This window comes from Stegostoma tigrinum, chromosome 17 (genome assembly GCF_030684315.1).
Source record: "Stegostoma tigrinum isolate sSteTig4 chromosome 17, sSteTig4.hap1, whole genome shotgun sequence".
In the NCBI taxonomy this organism is placed as follows: domain Eukaryota; kingdom Metazoa; phylum Chordata; class Chondrichthyes; order Orectolobiformes; family Stegostomatidae; genus Stegostoma; species Stegostoma tigrinum.
The window spans coordinates 8,319,047-8,338,947 of NC_081370.1; the positions used below are offsets into that span (position 1 = coordinate 8,319,047).

The 19,901-nt window shown below is 42.0% G+C and overlaps 1 protein-coding gene across 3 annotated transcripts in view; it reads left to right on the forward strand.

The window, feature by feature from the left end:
• Window positions 1-16,091, forward strand: part of ptprja (protein tyrosine phosphatase receptor type Ja) — a 157,668-nt gene extending 141,577 nt beyond the window's left edge. For all 3 annotated transcript variants that reach the window (XM_059651917.1, XM_059651918.1, XM_059651919.1), the window contains 3 exons: window positions 3,411-3,571; window positions 6,703-6,838; window positions 11,686-16,091. In XM_059651917.1, the coding sequence (XP_059507900.1) occupies window positions 3,411-3,571; window positions 6,703-6,838; window positions 11,686-11,841 (453 nt within the window). In that variant the 3' untranslated portion in view covers window positions 11,842-16,091. The remainder of the gene's footprint in view (window positions 1-3,410; window positions 3,572-6,702; window positions 6,839-11,685) is intronic.
• The last annotated feature ends 3,810 nt before the right edge of the window (window positions 16,092-19,901 follow it).

The following is a 19,901-nucleotide window of genomic DNA, read 5'->3' on the forward strand; positions in this document are numbered from 1 at the left end:
GTCCTTCTAGTTGAAAGTGGTTGTGGGTTTGGAAGGTGCTGTCTGAGGATCTTTGGTGAATTTCTGCATTGCATTTTGTAGATAGTACACACTGCAACTACTGAGCATCAGTGGTGGAGTGAGTGGATGTTTGTGGATGTTGTGCCAATAAAATGGGCTGCTTTGTCCTGGATGGTGTCAAGCTTCTTGAGTTTTGTTGGGGCTGCAGTCATCCAGGTATGTGGGGAGTATTCCATCACACTCCTGACTTGTGCCTTATACATGGTGGACAGGCTTTGAGGAGTCAAGAGGTGAGTTAATTGCTGCAGTATTCCTAGCTCCTGACCTGCTGTTGTAGCTGCTGTGTTTATGTGCTGAGTCTGGCTGAGTTTCTGGTCAATGATGATTCCCAGGATGTTGAAATTGGGGGATTCAATGATGGTAATTCCATTGAATGTCAAGGGACGGTGGTTGGATTATCTCTTATTGGTGATGGTCAAAGCCTGGCATTTGTGTGGTGCAAATGTTACTTGCCACTTGTCAGCCCAAGCCTGGATATTGTCCAGGATGATACAGACGGTTTCAATGCCTGAGGAGTTGCAAATGATGCTGAACATTGTGCAACCATCCGGGAACATCCCCACTTCTGACCTTATGAGGGAGGAAAGTCATTGATGAAGCAGCTGAAGATGGTTGGGCCTAGGACACTACCCTGAGGAACTCCCGCAGAGGTGTCCTGGAACTGAGATGGCTGATCTCTAACAACCACGACCATCTTCCTATGTGTCAGGTATGACTCCAACCACCAGATAGTTTGCCGTTGATACCGATTGATTCCAGATATGCTAAGACAACTTGATGTCAAGGGCTGTCACTCTCACCTCACCTCTGGAATTTAGCTCTTTTGTCCATGTTCGAGCCAAAGCTGTAATGAGGTCAGGAGCCGAGTGGCCCTGGTGGAACTCAAATTGGGCATCGCTAAGCAGGTTATATCTGAGCAGGTGCTGCTTGATAGCACTGTTACTGACACCTTCCATCATTCTACTGATGATCAAGAGGAGACTGATGGGGCGGTAACTGGCCAGGATGGATTTGTCCTACTTTCTGTGTACAGGACATACTTGGGGCAATTTTCCACATTGGGTAGATACTAACGTTGTAACTGTACTGGAACAGCTTGGCTAAGGGAGCGGCAAGTTCTGGAGCACAAGCTTCAATACTATTGCCGGCATACTATGATACTATGTCAGGGCCTGTAGCCTTTGCAGTATCCAGTGTCTCCGACCATTTCTTGATATCCCAGGGAGTGAATCAAATTGGCTGAAGACTGGTATCAGACCACTGGAGGAGGCCGAGATAGATCATCCACTTGGCAATAAGAACAACCTCTCTCTCAGCATCAGCAAAGCTAAAGATCTGATCATTGCCTTCAGAAAGAAGGGAGGAGAACATGCCCCCATCTGCATCAATGGAGCTGAGGTTGAAAGGTTGAAGAGTGTCAAGTTCATCAGAGTAACAATAACTGACAACCTGTCCTGGACTTCCCATGTATATGCGATAGTTAAGGTACAATAACGCCTCTTCTTCCTCAGGCAACTTAGGAAATTTGACACTTGGCCGGTCACCAGCTTCTACAGAAGCACCACTGAAAGCATCCTGTCCAGGTGCGTAATGGCCTGGTGGGGCAACTGCTCTGCCCAGGACCATAAGAAACTACAGAAGGTGGTGTGTACAGCCCAGACCATCACGGAAGCCAGCCTTCCATCCATGGACTCCATATCTGCTACCGCGGAAAGGCTGTCAACATCATCAAGTGCCCTCCCACAATGGTAATGATCTCCTTCAGCCTCTTCCATAAAGCAGAAGATACAGAAGCTTGAACACACGCTCCAGCAGGTTGAAGAATGCCTATTAGACAGATGAATGGACTGTCTAACTTCAAATAATGCTGATGCTGCTGATGTTTGTCTTCTCTAGTGCATGCCCTGTGCAAGGTAACTTGTATGCCTCTGTCTGGTTCCCTTTCACCCTATGATCTGTATGTACTGCTCATAAACAAAGCATTTCACTGCACTTTAATCAGTTAAATTAAACCAAATTATGGGAAGGTCTGGGACAGATACCTTGCCCCAAATGAGGCCATTACGTTTTAAGAATTGCAACCTGCCCAACCACAATTTTTGAGGTTTGTATTAATGCTCCCTGGTTTCCTGATTGGTCTCCACCCACAAGGTGTGTTTCTCCACTCCTCCCTTCTGAGTTTCTCCCACAAGAAAATTCTCCTCCCCAACCCCGTGGGCCTCCCAACTCACGAACACCCCAAGTGCCTGCACCATTGTCCTGTTAGTCCTGGTATTGATTCATGGTACTACAAGCAGTGTCAGCACTCAACATTCTCATGGTGATACTCCTGATAAGAGATGTGTAACTGGCAGAGGTAGCATTGGGGTGCACAGGACTCTGAGGCAGAACTTGCTGCTAAGTAGATGTGTTGCCCGCCATCTCTGGGTGGCAGGATGGATAACCCTGCTGCCTGTTAAGTTCTGTCCTGAGTTGATGAGGAATCAAACATAACTGAGGTACAAATGGAATGCAATTTACCAAAAGTCTGAGAGCTTTACATGGATTGGGATAAATAGAATAAACTTCCCCAAACTTTTGTTGTGGCTTGTTGAATCATGGGCAGGATTGAAGGAAGTTTTGATGAGTTTCAAAAGCATATTAAACCAATAAAAATCTCTTCGTTTTACTCAGCGCTCAGTATATGCCAAGCCTACGAAGAGTAGGCATCAAATATGTTTCACATGGATATTTAGGTCATTTGGATTATACAACTCAAATGCCTACTTGTTCACCTCCTTTAATGCAGAACCCTTGACAATATCTCACATGGTCAGTTGTCATCTTTATGCTCATTTCATACCTCTGGAGCCTTTGTCTACTTAGGAATTGATCAAATTCTCTTTCAGAACCTTTTGCAGAGTCAGGCTTTAATGCACAGTTGGCAGTCTGTTCCTTAAATCAAGGATAACACCGTACAAAGAAATCATGTATGGAATTGAAATTATCTCATGATATTTCTAAATCAGAATATATGTCCTCTTGGTTCTCCTGCAAGAGGGAGAGTATTTCTTTGAATGAGATTAGATGCAGCTCCCTCTACCTAAATGCTCAGTAGCCTAAAACGTGAAATTATCTTCTTTGTCATCCTTCAAATCTTGTGTTGCTAGTTTAGAGTAGCTGAAGTAAGCAAAAAGGAGAAGTTAGTAGATACACCAATAACTGGTAGCTGCAAAGTAGTTTTTTTACCTTGTGTTCAGCAATAAGGTCTATGCTATCCTTCTAAATTATCAATAGTGACAGGTTGCTGGTTGTTGTCTTTGCCTGTTCAATCCCTCTGATAATGCCATCTATTTCTTCATTTTCTGCAGGATAAATCTGGAGAGAAACGGGCCCTGCGGCACTTTCACTTCACAGGGTGGCCTGACCATGGCGTTCCGAGCACCACAGGAGTCCTTATTGAGTTCCGGAACCTAGTGCGGCAGTACATTAATCAGTACCCAATGAGTGGACCCACTGTAGTACACTGCAGGTTGTGAGACCACCATTCTACTGCTGTTTCAATGCCATATATTCAATACTGAATGTTGTGTGTTATACCTTTTGCATTGAAACATTTGGGCGCTACACAGTAAATCTTTGTCTGTTACTTTCTGTCTTTTTGACAATTGAATTTGTGCAGAACTTGATGCAATATTGCTGGACCAATGGGTTACTGAACAAAATTTCATAGGTGTCCCAAACCCTGATGGGAATAGTGCACCAGAGGTTGATCCCCACTATTTCATTGCATTATCTCAAGGATGGTTAATACCTAACTCCCAGCACCATCTAAAATAAACAACCCTCTCTCCAAATTTTTTCATCAATGAACAAGAAAATGAGAAATAGTTATTTATTTTACCAAGCCTATCCTCTAACATTTGGCAAAGCATTATATTAATATTTAAACTTAAATTATAAATTCAAAGATTCCCATGTTCATATGGGGGGTAGAAAAGGACACGTGACAGGTGAGAGGAGAAGGGTTTTGTTTGAGGAATGTTGTGGGCTGAGAAACATAGGCAAAAGGGAGCAACATCTGTGGCTCAAAGTCTAAACCGAAAGTAGAAGTGAAGTGGCTTCCCCTCAGTTTTTGTCCATTCTTCAGTGATGACATCATGTTGTTGATCATGCTATTACCCAGATCAGTAGCTGGTCAGTTGGGTCTAGGGCTTGGCATGTGTAAACTGTTTCTTTTTGCAGAGCCTTTGAGTATTATTCCTTCCCCACTCACATGAAGAGAGCGATTTTAAGTTGTTGCCTCGTTTGACAATCTGTATCATAGTGATCTACTTCCAAACAAGATATATGTCGCCCTTGCGTACAAAAGGATATATTCGGGTCTAAGGAGTAAGTGAAAGAGGAAAAGTGATGTGTAGCAGGGAGGTTCACAGAGAGCATTTCAAAGCCTATCACGTTAATAGCTGAAAGGTCACTGCCAACAACGGTGGACCAATTGAAATCAAGAATGTTTCAAGCTCGGGTTGGAGGAATAGAGAGATATCTTGTAGGCTGGCAGAGACTTCAGAGGTAGGGCAGGGGGAGATCATGGAGGGAGTTGAAAACTACAATGAATGAGGTAATGCTTATCCCCAAGACTTAATGTGAGTCAGTAACCATGATTGGGAAGAAAATGGGACTTGGTGAAATTTAAGACAAAGACCAAGAGGTTTGGCTAGCTTTTGCTAAAGTGCAAGGCCAGCCAGAACCTAAGACAAGCATCAAGTATAGAGATGACAAAGTCATGTCATGGTGAAGTTTTCAGCAACAAATGAGCTGATGCAGGACTGAACGTGTGCAATGTCACAGAGATGGAAATGGGAGAAGTTGCTATTGGTATGATGGAAGTAACCTGAGAAATTCATCTTGAAATCAGGTATGATGCCAAAGTTATGAATAACCTTAATGCGAGGGATGTCACTTTTTTCTAATGAACTAATTTGTGTGATACAGGCAATGCTTGTAAGGCTAGCACTTGTTCAGTTCTAATTGCCCTTGAAGATCTTGATGAGGCAGTTTCTTGAACTGCTCTAGTGCAGGTATGTGCAGAGTATAGCTTGAAACAGAACTGACTTTGTAGCAGGAATTAAAACAGTGGGTACCGGTCTCCCTGATATGAAGTTTGAGGGAATTTATCTTTAGATAAGCAGTTTGACATTTTTGAGACTGAAGGGTTGAGTGAGGTAATGTGGCTGGTGAGTCAGACATGGATGTTATCACTATTCATGTGGAAATTGACATTAAGATGATGCCAAATGAGGAGCAACTTGTAGTTGAGAAATGGAGGGACTGAAGATAGGCCTTTTGGGGAACATCAGAGGTGATGGTGCAGAGGTGAAGAGAAGCAATTGCAGGTGATAATTTGGCAACAAAGGTCACATGCATTCCCAAAGAGGACCCCGTAGAATATTTAGTAGGTGCCTGCTAAAGATACTGTCATCAGATTTCATCTACTTGCACGGGATTTCTGCTGGATGATGAAGTCGGCATGCACATACTGCATTTTATTATGTGCATTAGGGAGTAATTTTCCTTGAAATGGACTAGGAAATATGAAAATGGCAATGACTGAATTGACTCTGTTTTTCTGGTGGTAGCTTCAGTGTGGGGATGTGAAACCACTTAGCAGTGGCAGGAAGCAAATTAAAGTTGCTCTTAACTGATTCATGGGCTAAATGCAAGCAAATGGGAGTTGTTTAATTAGGGAAACCTGATCTGCATGGACAAGTTGCACCAAAGGGACTGTTTCCATGCTGTATGACTCTACCAGTACTTGAGACAGGCTCTTAATTGGCTGCCTCCCATAAGATTGTGCCCGAACATCCACGTGAGCTACCTGGTGATCCAAGAATGGTCACAATGCCCAAAAATTGTCATTGAGTCTTTATAGCCACTGCTGATCCGAGATGATGAGACAGAGAATTGCATGGACAGATTGAGCAGTTGGGAAGGAATTGTGAATTAAATTTATTTGGATCATACTGTTTCCACTGATTTATCCCTGGTTACTCAGTACTTCAGTTGCATGTGTGTTGCCATGAAAAGATTTCCACGTTATCTCTCCCTTTTGGATTATTTATTTTGTGTGTCACTGAGCGCTATTAGTCCTGGGAACTGGAAGTCCTCCTGTGACAACATTAAGTGGCTTCATTTTAAAGCAAGATACCAAATAATATTTCCCTAAAATGCAGCTGCTACTACATCATTATTGCTGTTGTCATCCACTTTTGTTGTACATAGTATCTTCTCAAAAATTGAAAAGCATGCAAGAGGTAATGTTGTGACTTTATTTTTCCATTCCCCTTGCAATCATTTATTTTACTCTGAATGAGATTACCAATTTGCATTGATTTAGGGATAATCTTGCGCTATAAATCTGTAGCCAGCAGGTACTAAAGTCAACTCATTCATTTCACAAAGAATTCTTGCAGTGAACAGTTCTTGCAGAAGTCTTGCAGCCTTAAATTGTTAGACTGATACTTTAATATTATGTCATTCAGCTTCTCATGCAGTAATTTTTTTCCTTTCAGTGGTAACATGGTGTGATCTGGCTAATGGGGCAAAAATGTGACTGCCCATTGTAATTGCAGTGTGACTAACTTCTGGTTTCCTTTCTTTCAGTGCTGGAGTTGGCCGGACAGGAACATTCATCTCGATCGATCGTATGATTTACCAGATAGACAATAAAAGACAGGTTGACATCTGGGGTATAGTTTATGAGCTGCGAATGAACCGGCCGCTGATGGTGCAAACTGAGGTAAGACACCAGGCACCAGTGAATAATCTAAATGCTCATGTATACACAGAGTCAAGATCATAAAGTCTGAAGATCTGCATTGCCAACAATGGATGTCAATCAACGAGAATCTGTTATTTTCCCCACAACTATGGATTAATGTATAAGGGCACACCCAAAAGACCAGCTCTCATTGTTTTACACTAACAATCTCAGGTCATATTTGTTCTTTTATTTCTTCCTTGTTTGTCCAGAAAACCAGGCAGTGCTGTTCATGTTTTTGCCATATTTATGAGTAAGTGCTAGGATGTTTAAAACAATTGAAATCCATGGTTTGATTTTTGCTCAGGATAATGGGAATATTATTTCAGTGATTTTATGCAGTCCTGACTTTACACCCATCATAATTAAATGTATCAGAGATAATGGGAACTGCAGATGCTGGAGATTCCAAGATAATAAAATGTGGGGCTGGATGAACACAGCAGGCCAAGCAGCATCTCAGGAGCACAAAAGCTGACGTTTCGAGGGTCTAGGCCCGAAACGTCAGCTTTTGTGCTCCTGAGATGCTGCTTGGCCTGCTGTGTTCATCCAGCCCCACATTTTATTATCTTATAATTAAATGTATCTTTAGTCTACTCATTTTCCATACAATTATTACTGAAATGGAGCAGATGACACTGCCAGCTGATCATAATACTGAGAAGGGTTAATCCAGGACCCTCTTAATATTGCAAGAAGTCAGTTAGCACCCTGTTTTTTTTATTAACAGGTACCTGGTTACTTCAAATTTAGTAACTTTTAACAGTCAGTGTGATATGCTACTGACTTGTATTTCTACTTTCAAAGATTCTGTGTTCCTTGTCAGCATGTCGGGGTGAAACATTTAGGATCACTTGTTTTGTTTCCTTATTTCTGTTTGGAATGTCAGCATTGCTGGAAAGCATTTGTCGTCATCCCTAAGTGCCCTTGAACTGATATGCCCTAGGCCATATCAGGGGGGCAGGTAAGAGAAAACCAGTGTCAACATTGTGTGGAGCTGGAGGAACACAGCAGGCTAGGCAGCATCAGAGGAACAAGAAAGTCAGTGCTTCGGGTCGGGACCCTTACTTAAGACTCATGAGAAGAGAAAGCCATGTTGCTGCAGGTCTGAAGTTACTTGTGAGTCAGGCCTCATAAGAACAGCAGATTTCCTTCCCTAAAGGATATTAATGAAGCAGGTGGATTTTTATTTTACAAAAAACGATGTTAGTTACATAGTCACCATTAGGCTAGCAGGTCCCAAATGGACTGCCCTCCTCCTCTTCTTGGCTGATATCACAGCAAGGTCTGCATGTATGTTGACATCACCCATTTTTATTTCATGACCACCTCTCTAGACTTTTACCAGAGGGCTACGTTTTAGGTGGAACTTCACTGCTTCTGTATTTTTACACAATTTATCCAATGTTTAATCTTAGCTGAGCCATAATTTCCTCTGATTTAAACATTAGGAAGATTAAAGCCATTTCCTCATAATTTCCTCCAGCTAACTAAAAGGAAGATTAAAGTCATTGGCTTTAAATAACGCCACCCAATTCTGCTCTCCTCTTGAGCCAATGACTGGAGCACGGCTGAGCTAGATGTAACCTTTATTGTCCTGTTTAACCCTGATCCAATTTTCTGGCTCCATATCTTCTCAATTCCCAAGATCAACAAATTCCTAATTCCTTAACATACATCATCTGCATACCTACCTCAGATCAGCTTCTGCTAAAGAGGTTATATCCCTTTCTAACCTCCCCTGACCAGCCTTCTCTGATGTTCTCTGGTTGGTCTCCAATCTTAACCATCCATGAACTTGAGCTCACCTGAAATTTTCATTCTTTTTTCTGATGAGGTAGCAAGGTAGAGATGATGTTTACCAACATTTTAAGACCATGCAGAATTGCCAGTCATAAGTTATATCTGTTCCTTTACTCTTGTTCACGCGCCAGCAAATGATCAACATGTTCCTCCAGACCCATAACAATGTGGTTGACTCTTAACTACCCTCTAAAATGGCCTTTGCTAGCTCAGTTGTTAGTCACTTTGGGCAGGAAAAGATGCCAGCCTTGCTAGTGATGCTCGCATTCCATGAAATAATACAGGCAAATAGCTAAGTGGCTCCACAAGTATTTTCAATGACTTTAAGAAATAGCACCGTCCTTCATAATACATGTTGGCTGCTCCAAGCTGTACTCCTGGATGTCAATTTATAGCACACTCAGAATTTTCTAATGTGTTTCCCTCATTGTGTGTGTTAGGTTTACCAGTCTGTGGTTGAATACTAGAAGTATACTTCTCATCCTGCAGTCATTGGTGGTTATTGTTTTCCTGAAAACTAACAGCTGAAGCCTTGTCACTCTTTAGCCCTCCCAGTTTCTGCATTTCTCATCCTTGATATTTTCAGCTGCGAATTACACCGTTCCCGTCACTAAGACAGGAATTTATGAAGAATGCATTCAATATATTTGCTATATGCTAAGTGTTTAAAAGTCGGACCTACCAAATCCTTTAATAATTTACTTTGTATCCAAACTCCTCATCCACCTGCTCGTTTCATGCTTTTGGTCAATTAATAATTCACTTCTAAGCTAATAATTTGCTGCCTTTACTGCTGTATTTACATTGTTTCAGTTTCATCGCCTTCAGTACTAACTGAAAACAAACTGTAGTAGCGATATCTTTTCCTTATTAATAATGCAATTCTTCCACCTCCCTTTGTATCCATCTGAAAACACTTTATCCTCTCTCAGTTCCAGCTTTTGATCATCTTCTGCTGTCAACTGTGTCTCTGAAATACAAACTGTATTAATGTTCTTATGTATCTAAGTCCACACTCGGTTCTCCCATGTTCTCTGCATTTATATGAAAGCATTTATTGAATGATTTTTGTTTCATCTTCTTGTGTTTGATGTCTTTATCTTTTGCACTGGTTTGTTTGCCACCTTTTCCTTATCTCGCCAGTTTGCACCCTGCCCACAGCCCTCCCCCCGCCCCCGACTTCTTTATTGGAAAAATTAATGCTGAGTTTCATTTGGGAGGCCTATGGTAGGATGGATGGTCTGTTGGAGAAGGACTTTAATCTTGGAAGCAGCAAATGGGCGTTGAGTGATTTCCAGACATTGCAGTCCCACCTGCTGGCTGGTGCCTGTCCGCACTGCTTTTTCATGGTGGGGCTGGCTGTGTGTTAGGGTCACTGCCTACTCAAGCAGACCCAAGATTGGAGCAGAGGCTGAGGTGACCAGATTGAAGAACCCACCGGCAGATCAGTCCAGTTCTAGAAAGAAGTGCATGGCCCCTACTCACTTCAGCCCTTAAATACCCATGCTGTATTTGACATTACATGATCACTAATACCCTCAACCACAATTCTTCAACGACCTCAAACACCCAGCCCCCACCTAGCCCCCTTTTAGGTCCCTTCTGCCCCTCCAACTCCCACACATCCCTTGGCCTGGATTACCCCTTGACTCCCTCATACCCGTTCATCCTTTAGCTAGTAATATGCGTAATATGTGATCAATGTAATATTGTGGGGAGCCCAAGTCTGTCAGAAAGAAGAAAGATGACTTTAAAACCCACTTAAAGTATCAATTCTCTTAACAGCAAATGAAACTGAATGAATGAAATCAAGCTCATAGCCCATTTCATAAATACACCAACAATCCTGACTGAGCTGGATGCATTGTGGGGTTTGAAATGTTGCCAGGTAAAGGAGTGAGATTCCATTGAATAATTATGATCAGAACTTCCAAAATATCTGTGCTTTTTAAGATATTGAGAAACTCAGCCATTACTAAAGCTTTAAACAAGCTAAATAGATGGCCGAGTTGGAATTCAAGGAACACATGATTAAAAAGGGGATAATGTACACAGTCAAATAATAATTACACTATTGTGCAAACGAGAATACTACTTTATCCTGTGGGCTATACTATGTCTGCAGATTTTTCCACTTCCCCAGTGTTGGCCTATTTAATGGCCACTATTCTTTTTGAAGCAAAGCTCTTATATCAGTCCCTAGTTTAAACACGCGAGGTAGTAAGAACTGCCAACACAGGAGTCAGAGACAACAGTGTGGAGCTGGAGGAGCACAGCAGGCCGGGCAGCATCAGAGGAGCAGGAAAGTTGACAGTTTGGGCCACAACATCAGCTTTCGGGCTCCTCTGATCCTGCCCGGCCTGCTGTGTTCCTCCAGGTCCACACTGACTTATCATAATGACATGTGAATGGGGCTAACAACTTGGGGTAACCAGATGACAGCTGGTAGCCTGCCCCTTTAGCTCCTACCAATCAAAAATAGCCAGGCACAGGAATGAAGCTGGGAATTCCAGTATTCAATTCCATCTACCATATTTAAAGTCAACCCAACAGAAGTTGGCCCCACATCAGGACAGAAGAATCTTGCCCATAGTCTGACCAGGAGGAAGTGTGTTTGCACTTGATTGTTACAATGCAAAGGTGAGTGACTGTCACTCTGAGACATGGGTCATATGCGTGCTTGCCAGATCTTCATTGAGAATGGATGATTGACACTGTCAGTCTCATTGTAGGAATCTGGGTAAATGGCATGGTTGATTTCACTAATAGAGAGAAAGAGGGTCTATTGGTGATGCCGATATGACAGTGGCGATTACTGGATCTGATTTTTGTTTCAAGGGGTGAGTTCACTAATATTGTTGGTCTGACTGCACAAGCAAACAGAGTTGGGTTCTTAGCGTCACTTGAGGGGTAAAGTGTTATTGAGAGATGTGGTCCATCTTGAATGCATTAATTTGAAGGTCACGGTGCGCACAGAGCCATTGTGGTGCCGTTCATGACTAACTCCACTTCTGTCTCCCCAGTCGCAGTATGTCTTCTTGAACCAGTGTGCCATGGAGTACATCAAAGCAAGCAAACAGAAATCTGATGATATAATCTACCAAAACACACCCGCCCTCATCTACGAGAATGCCTCTGCTATTCGTGCAGCTCACGCAGCCAATGGCCATGCACTTTAATGGGAACAGTCTCGGAGCTGCCTTTTTAAATTCAACTGCACGTTTCATTAATTTTATTTTGTAAATTAGAATGTTTATTTTTTAAGAGGAATATGTGTTCATACGGTAAGACATGTTTAAAATGTATGCCTTTTTAATGCTGATTTGCTATCTTTTTCAAATAATACCTGGGGAAAACCCAGGAAATTGTAGGCAATCTTTGCCAAGCTTTCCACAACTTGAAGGAACACTTTAAGAGTTTCAAGCGTAATTCATTGCATTTTTAACAGCACTTTTCATGAATGTTGTACAGATGTGGGTCTTCTCTGTAATTTCACTTTTTCATCTGCAAGCTAAACTCTTCTAGATAGCACTGGTTAGTGTATGAAATAGAGGCTGCCTTTCATGGGAGCGTGTCAGAAATATTCAACTTTCCTGCCTTTCTGGCGATTCTGTGAACCTAATCATTCATCCAAGCCATTGAAGCACAATGTCTCCAGGCTTCCACCGCAGAAATGCAAAAACCTTAAAAATATCACTGGAATCTGGCACAAACTGTGTATGTTGTTTCCTAATGTGGACCTTCCATAAGTGCTTTCATGAAATCTGATAACATTGCAGCCACTTTTCACAAGTGTTGCTTTGTCCAAATCAACCCAATCAAAAAGGAACCCGTTCTCTCGTGTATCAGAATATCAAGTGAAGTGGGAAACTTTGTTCTGCACTTAATAGTTATCAATGTTGACTGAATCACCCCAGCATGCCCTATGTGATCAAATTATTTAATTCTTCTGTTTCCCGTTTCTGTGGTGAATAAATGGTCATCATGCAGTGTAGCACCAGAATCAATATGCACTCAGCATACAAGTTGTTCACCTGCTTAAGCAGAGTTGCTCCTCATACTTTTTGAATAAACTGTCTGAGTAGACCAGGCTTTACACAGCTATACTGTGTCTTGCACCATAACTAAAGAACAAAAGAGTTACAGGAGACATTTTACACGGCAGAGAATCCGTGTGTGTGCTACTGAATGACCTGCTGAATGTAAAGTTGCTTCTGGATTTAGATATCCATGAAGCATTGCATGAAAACAAAATTTTGTTTTGCAAACTTAATATTTTAATTGCTTTCAACACTGAAACAGATTTGTCTTGGAGTAGCAGTTTTAGTGAGTCTTGAGAGGTGGTTAGGTCTGAGTTAATTTTCAAGTAGGTCGTGAGAAATCTTTAAGTCAGGGTGAAGTATCTCTGTTCTGAGCATTAGTGGGAACCTGTCACTGTCAGCCAATACCTTTTAAACTTATTAACTAACACATTAAAGGAGTTTAATATTTAAACTTTGATTCTTGAACTTGCAGTAAAGAAGTGATACCTTTCAGTATCAATTTATTTTACAGCCTTGCGCTCAGCCTTCATAACCTAATTTCAGAGCTGATGGCTTGATTTGTTCTAAGTTTCAGGAGTTATGCATTTGTAAGATTTTAGTCGTGTGTAACAGATGTGAATAAGTGGTCAGCAAACCATAGCCAACTACAATCCCTGGTAATTCCTGGATTATCCAAAAACATCATGACAGCTGGAATATTTATTTTGTTTACTCAGTTTATAATGATGAACTTTGAATGGAATGCATGCTTTATTCAGGGCTTTATAAGGCCACCATGCCACTGGAAAATTGCTGTTTGGGAATAGGACTAACCTTTAATTGTAGTCATTAGGTCTTTCCAAGCTGTTAGGTGGCAAATAGATTGGCAGCTACTGACTAATCTCTCTTGGGTAATGGTGCTGACATGGGGTTAAATGGCAATGGTGAACTTTTTGACTTCTTTTGGGAAGGGGGAATAATTGACAAACCCAAAACTTGGCTTGAAATTTTAAATACAAGTGGATTGTGCAACAAAACTGTGTTAAGTTGGAATCTTTCTTTAAAAAGAAAGCTGAAACAGTCAATTTTGAGTTGGTGTTTGGAGAGATTGTTGCTGAGCTATTTGTATGTTAGGTTATGAAGCTTAAGGGAGGGGAAACTCTGTTTGATGATACTAGCAGCTAGTGCCTGCCCTGATGCACTTTTTGTTCAAACCATTGGAAAGGTACTGATTTTTAAGAATTCTTCATGGGTATTCTAAAGAAGGGATGAGTTATAAATGTTCTTAGAGTTGTTTATATATTACGGACTTCCTTGATTGCTGGCGTATGATGCAAGGGGCAGGAGGAGATGGTGAAATCGGACTAGATCTGATTGTGTGCCAGAGTCATTTACCACTCTGACTAATCTTCACTGACTGACTGGCTTTCACTCCATGTGCAAATCTAATCCAAAGCCAAATGAAGAGTGCTGAAAAGTAGTTGCAAGCAATTCTTAAACTGCAGTTACCCACATAAAACATGATACTGTATTAACACACCTTCCTGTGGCATACCATGACATTGAGTACTGTGATTACTTGACCTTTTTTTTTAAAGTTATGCACTTTAGATGGTGTGTGTGTGTGTTTGTTTGCAGTCAACCAATCCAAGTCAGCCACTTTATTTACAATTTTGGAACATGTATCCATGAGTTTTGTTGCAGAGCTGTGTCTCAATCACTTATGTATCATTCATAATTGTTTGTTTTCTTCACCATACTCTCCTCTCACCCCCACCCCCACAAAAACCTGTAGAACTATTTTGGAAAGTGAAAACAAATGCAAGGGAATTACTGTGTAAGATTCACGCTATGTGTCTTCTGAATCAATGAATAGAAATTGTAATATTTTATAATTTATTTTTCAGTGCATAAACATTGCAGTGGGTCCTGATGTCAGTTTACAGTGTCTGACACTGTGGTACTAGCAATATGAGCATCACTGTGCACAGTGTCTGAATTGGTTGTTGAATGTTGACCAGAGGGTATTGGTGAAGGACAATTGATGAATGCCTTAGACTGTAGACAATCTGTTCCTTTCTCAGGTTTGTCCTGCCCCCTGAAGGTGCTAACTCGAGGAGATCTACAAACACTAACAGCTTTTAGGTGCTTCACCTAAATAGCAATTCTTCAAGTGTGAGGTCTAGACCAATTGTATCAGCAAGCTGAAGGACCCCTGGAGAACATGGCATTCAAGCCAAATTCTGCCCTCATCTCACTTGCATGTGTGTACTTTGCATCACAAGTCACTGGAGCAAGAAACTTAGGATGGGTTTTATTCCCAACCAGCCTCCACTCTTCCCAATTCTGTAGCCTAGCTTCAGAAGCCCTCAGCTGCTTTCTGGCTGAGATCCAGTAACTCCTCATAGACTAAACCCTTCTGATTACATTTGGTTGTGTGCTGCACTGAGTGACACACATATAGAGGTCTCTGACATTTTTCACATAGCTTCACAACTCTGGAGCCTGGAGAATCCATTCAGCATTCATTACATAAACACGAGTGATAACTTGAATGTTACCCTCCATTATCATTTTCTTGCAATACTACTCCTGATCTGAGCCATTGGATGGGCAGATCTCTGATGGACACCGCAAAGATGGAGAAACGAAAGACTCACTGCCATGAAGGAGATTTCCTGGGAGAAGTGGGATGGGAGTGAAAATGAAATGATCTAAGCTTGAAAGCTCCGCTGCAGGGAAAACAAATGATTTCTGAGAGTTCTTTATTATTGTTTCAGTTTTCACAACAAAAGCAGAAAACCAGGCCAAATGTGAATTTGTCTGTGTTGAAGTTAAGTGCAGAATGATCTGTCCACAGTTTTCGGCATTTAAGTCATTCTTGTCCAGGTGAGGAGGGGTAAAAGCCGTAGTGGGTTTAGGTATAGAGTACGTTGTCTAAATTTCAAAATCAGAAGCTCTGTGGAGACATTGTGAAAATGAAAGATATGGTGAGGGAGGAAGAAGCCATTTGCACAGCACTTTCTATCAATCATTGTACTAGATCGTTTAACTTAAATTCAAAACTGTATATTTCTGTATATATTAGATAACAAGTAGCTAATGCACTGGATGCATCTTTGAGAGAAATCTATTTATCCCATCTGCTCACTGCTATTAAGAGAAAAAGGACTGATTTTTATCAGATATGAAATTATATCTCTTCTGTGGTTGTATTGGATTCTTTAAACATTGTAATTGTAGGAAGCTCTGCATGAATGTGATTTATCAATTAGAGCTCCTAAAGCACCACTGAAACTCCATTTTGAACTTTGTGTTACAATTTAATGATGTAAAAAAAAATTAATGATGTAAATTTCTAAATAATGTAAAAGGATAAATGTTGTAATTAAAGAATATGTTTTTAACTCTTTGGCCTAATCTTTGGAAGTAAGGGCAAGAATTGTATGACCAGTGGGAAATAGCGAAATTACTGGAAATGTTGTAACTGCTCACACACTTTAGTTTTGGGGCAACCTAAGGGAAATTTTATTCTGAATTTATCTTGTGTTGTACCTGGCCTGGGAGTGTATCAAAGAAACTTAATTCTCATCTAACCTGCAGCTGTTAGTTGAATTACTTGAAGTTTGAATTCTCCCCAGTTACCTTCAACACATTTCTCTTCATTTTTCATTATCTTAATGACAGGATGTTCAATTCTGCAACCCTCCTGCAGTCAGAAGTTTAATTTATGGTTCAGATATTGAGGTCCATCAGACCCTGTCCTCAGCTGAAGTCTGTACACGAACTTTTCAGGCAGGGTCACTGGATTGTGAACAGCCCTGGAGACTATACCTGCTCCATGCTCCTTTCCCAAACCAAGGAGTGCTGAGGTCACGGGTAGTGCCCACTGCCATTAGAGCTGTGACCTGCTCCAGGCACAGCTGGAGGGAACCAAGGAGTATGGTCTCTGACAAAAATCAATACAAATTGCACTCCGAGATAGTACAAACTGCAGTTGCTGGAGAATCTGAGATAACACGGTGTAGAGCTGGATGAACACAGCAGGCCAAGCAGCATCAGAGGAGCAGGAAGACTGACGTTTCGGATGAGACCCTTCTTCTCTAAAAGGCCCAAAATGTCAGCCTTCCTGCTCCTCTGATGCTGCTTGGCCTGCTGTGTTCATCCAGCTCTACTCCTTGTTATCACAAATTGCACAACCACTGCCCACACACCCACAATCCACAATCAGCTCATGCTGACCTACCAAATTGTAACCAATCCTGATAGCAGGGGCTGAAAACAGAAAGTACTGCAGATCACAGCGCGTCAGCCTGAATCCAGGCAGAAAGAGCAAGCTAACGTTTCAAGTCTAGACGACTCCCCAGAGCTCCAAAGTCGTCGTCGACTTAAAATATTGGCCTGGTTTCTCGGCAGATGCTGCCTGACCTGTTATAGTGTCCAGCATTTTATTTTTGTTTGTTTTCAGTCCAGATTTCAACATCTTCAGTAATTTGCTCCTAATTGCAGAGGCTTCTACAAATGTCAGGCAGCTTGTTGTGAACAACTCTGTTTAGCGCGTTAGCAGCCAGATTCTGGTAGGATGGCAATGATTGGGCAAAAGGAATGAATTGTAACAGATGGGAAAAAATAAAGGAATAATGGCAATGGAGAGAGAGGGAAGGAGCCGTGACCAGAACTTTAGGCTGGGCCAAGGCCAATGCAGCTTTGATGAAGAAATGTTCAGAGAATCCAAGCACGAGTGGGTGGAGATGTGTGGAAGGAAGGTAAAGTGCTTGATTACTATGCAAAGTGGAAGGTAAGTGCCACATTTAAACTGGTGAAGGGGGAGTAGGTTACGATGTTAAATTGAGAGAGAAATGGATAAAGACTGCTAGTTAGAGTTGGGAATGTTGGAGCAAAAGGGAATGTCATTGGTCAGAGATTCTATCAGAAATGATCTGATAAGAATAGGCAAGTTGATGAGTAACAGTATCGTTTAGAATCAGATAAAACAAATCTGAGAAACTTCAATATATCAAGAATTCAAATATCCTATAAATTTCAGCACTTGAGGATACATAACCTCCTGGTCCTTTAGCCTTTGCTGTTGAACGTAAGAAGTTTAAACTGCATCTTCATTATCTTCCAATTGTCTTAGACACTGCTTTAAATGTTTTTACCTGTGTGTGTGTATGTTTTACAAATTGTTTTCTTGGTGTGCGGGTAATGAAATTCCACTGTGTTCGCTCAAAAAGATCTTGTCATTGGTGCTTTAATTCTGATCCAGTGACCGCATTTTAACATATGAGATAGCAATGGGATGAAACTATTTTCAAAATTAACCGAGGGGATCAAAAGCAGGGAGCCAATAACTCCCACCTCAGCTGGGTGTAATATTACGCACACCTTGCAGAGACAATTACCTGTAACACGTCCCTTGATGCCAAAGTCCACACCAGCATTTCCAAGGCTGCAGCGTCAAAATTGAGGAGTCGAAGTGTAGACCAACAGCAAGCTAACTGAAGCTACAAAGTACTGTGTACAGCAGGTTTGTGATATCAGCCCCTTCCTCAATGGTAACAAAAGGAAGGGAACTTGTGAAAGCCAAGTACAGATAACCAGCTTCCACCTCTTCTGCTCCAGATTAGGGTTAGCAATAGCATTACGGATAGTGTCAGGGTTAGGTTTAGCCTCATACTTGGTGTTCGGGTTGGGGTTAGCGCTCAGGTTAGGATTAAAGTTAGACAACACGGTGGGTCAGTGGTTAGCGCTGCTGCCTCACAGCACCAGGGACCTGAGTTTGATTCCAGCCTCAGGCAACTGTCTGTGTGGAGTTTGGACATTCTCCCTGTGTCTGTGTGGGTACCCTCTGGGTGCTCTGGTTCCCTCCCTCAGTCCAAAGATGTGCAGGTTAGGTGGATTGGCCATACTAAATTGCCTGTAGTATTGAGGAATGTGTAGGTTGGGTGGGTTAGACGTGGGAAATTTAGGGGTGGGGAATGGGTCTGGGTGGGATGCTTTGAGGTTTGGTGTGGATTTGTTGGGCTGAATAGCTCGTTTCCACGCCATATGATTCTCAGAAAATTGGGCATTTCCTGGTAGGGCAGGGCAGGGATCATACTCGTGTTTGTCCTCTTGCATCAGCAGCAACTCATTTGGTTGAATCATGATGGGCTAAGTGGATAATGGGCTGCATTTTCAAAGGCATGTCCTATGTTGAGCTCATGACCTGAACTGAGACCAAGAGTTCACCCCCATCTGTGCTCCAAAGATGTCCAAGAGCAAGACTTCACGTTGACCATGATGGGAACCGATGTATGTAAAGTCCTTGTGTGTCTCCAGCAATTCTGGTCAGCAGCAATCAGAGGGGGCACAGAATAAATAGAAGGAAAAAGAAATGACCATGTGGTAGCCAAGGAGAGCCCAGTGGAAGTAACGTAAAAATCTGCTGATTATTTCTGTGCTGGATAAGGAAAGGACTGGGACACGTGCTGGCATCTGCAGTTACAGTGGCCCTGATTTGCTGATGGCCAGGTAGTCACTTCAGAAGTGCAGATGAGAAATACATTTCAGAACCCTGTAGAATCCCTCCCAGGAAATGGCCTGGGAAATTAAAGATTCCCTCGCTCCCTGACGCCAGAGTTTCAACTAAATGAGAGAATTCAGAGGGTTCCACTGCAATTAATAGTTATTGGAAGAGGACATGATAGAGGATTTAAATCCAGTCCAAATCACAGGTAACTATTCAACTGACATATTGCCACACACGCCCCTTAAGTGACTGTGTATAATTCTCCCTGTGTCTGTGTGGCTTTCCTCTGGATGCTCCAGTTTCCTCCCACAGTCCAAAGATGTGTAGGCCAGGTGGGTTAGCCATGGGAAATGCAGGATTACAGGATAGGGGGAGGTCGATCTAGGTAGGATGCTCTTCAGAGGATCGTGGTTACTCAATGGGCTGAATGGCCTGCTCCCACACTTCAGGGATTCTATGACTCCTAATTACACACCCCACACCCCCAGCACCCTACCCATCAAGCACCATAGCCTCTCACTTACCTTACATATTTGTACTTCCTCAGGGTCTATCTATGCTGCTGGACAATTAATTTACATAGTATAACTATCGCTGTGGGAGGCATGGTGTGACTTACTTCCAACCATCTTGCTGTATGAGAGATCTGTTAGATTGAAGATGCATACCTCCTTTCTGCAAGACCCATGCTCAGAATGTCTCG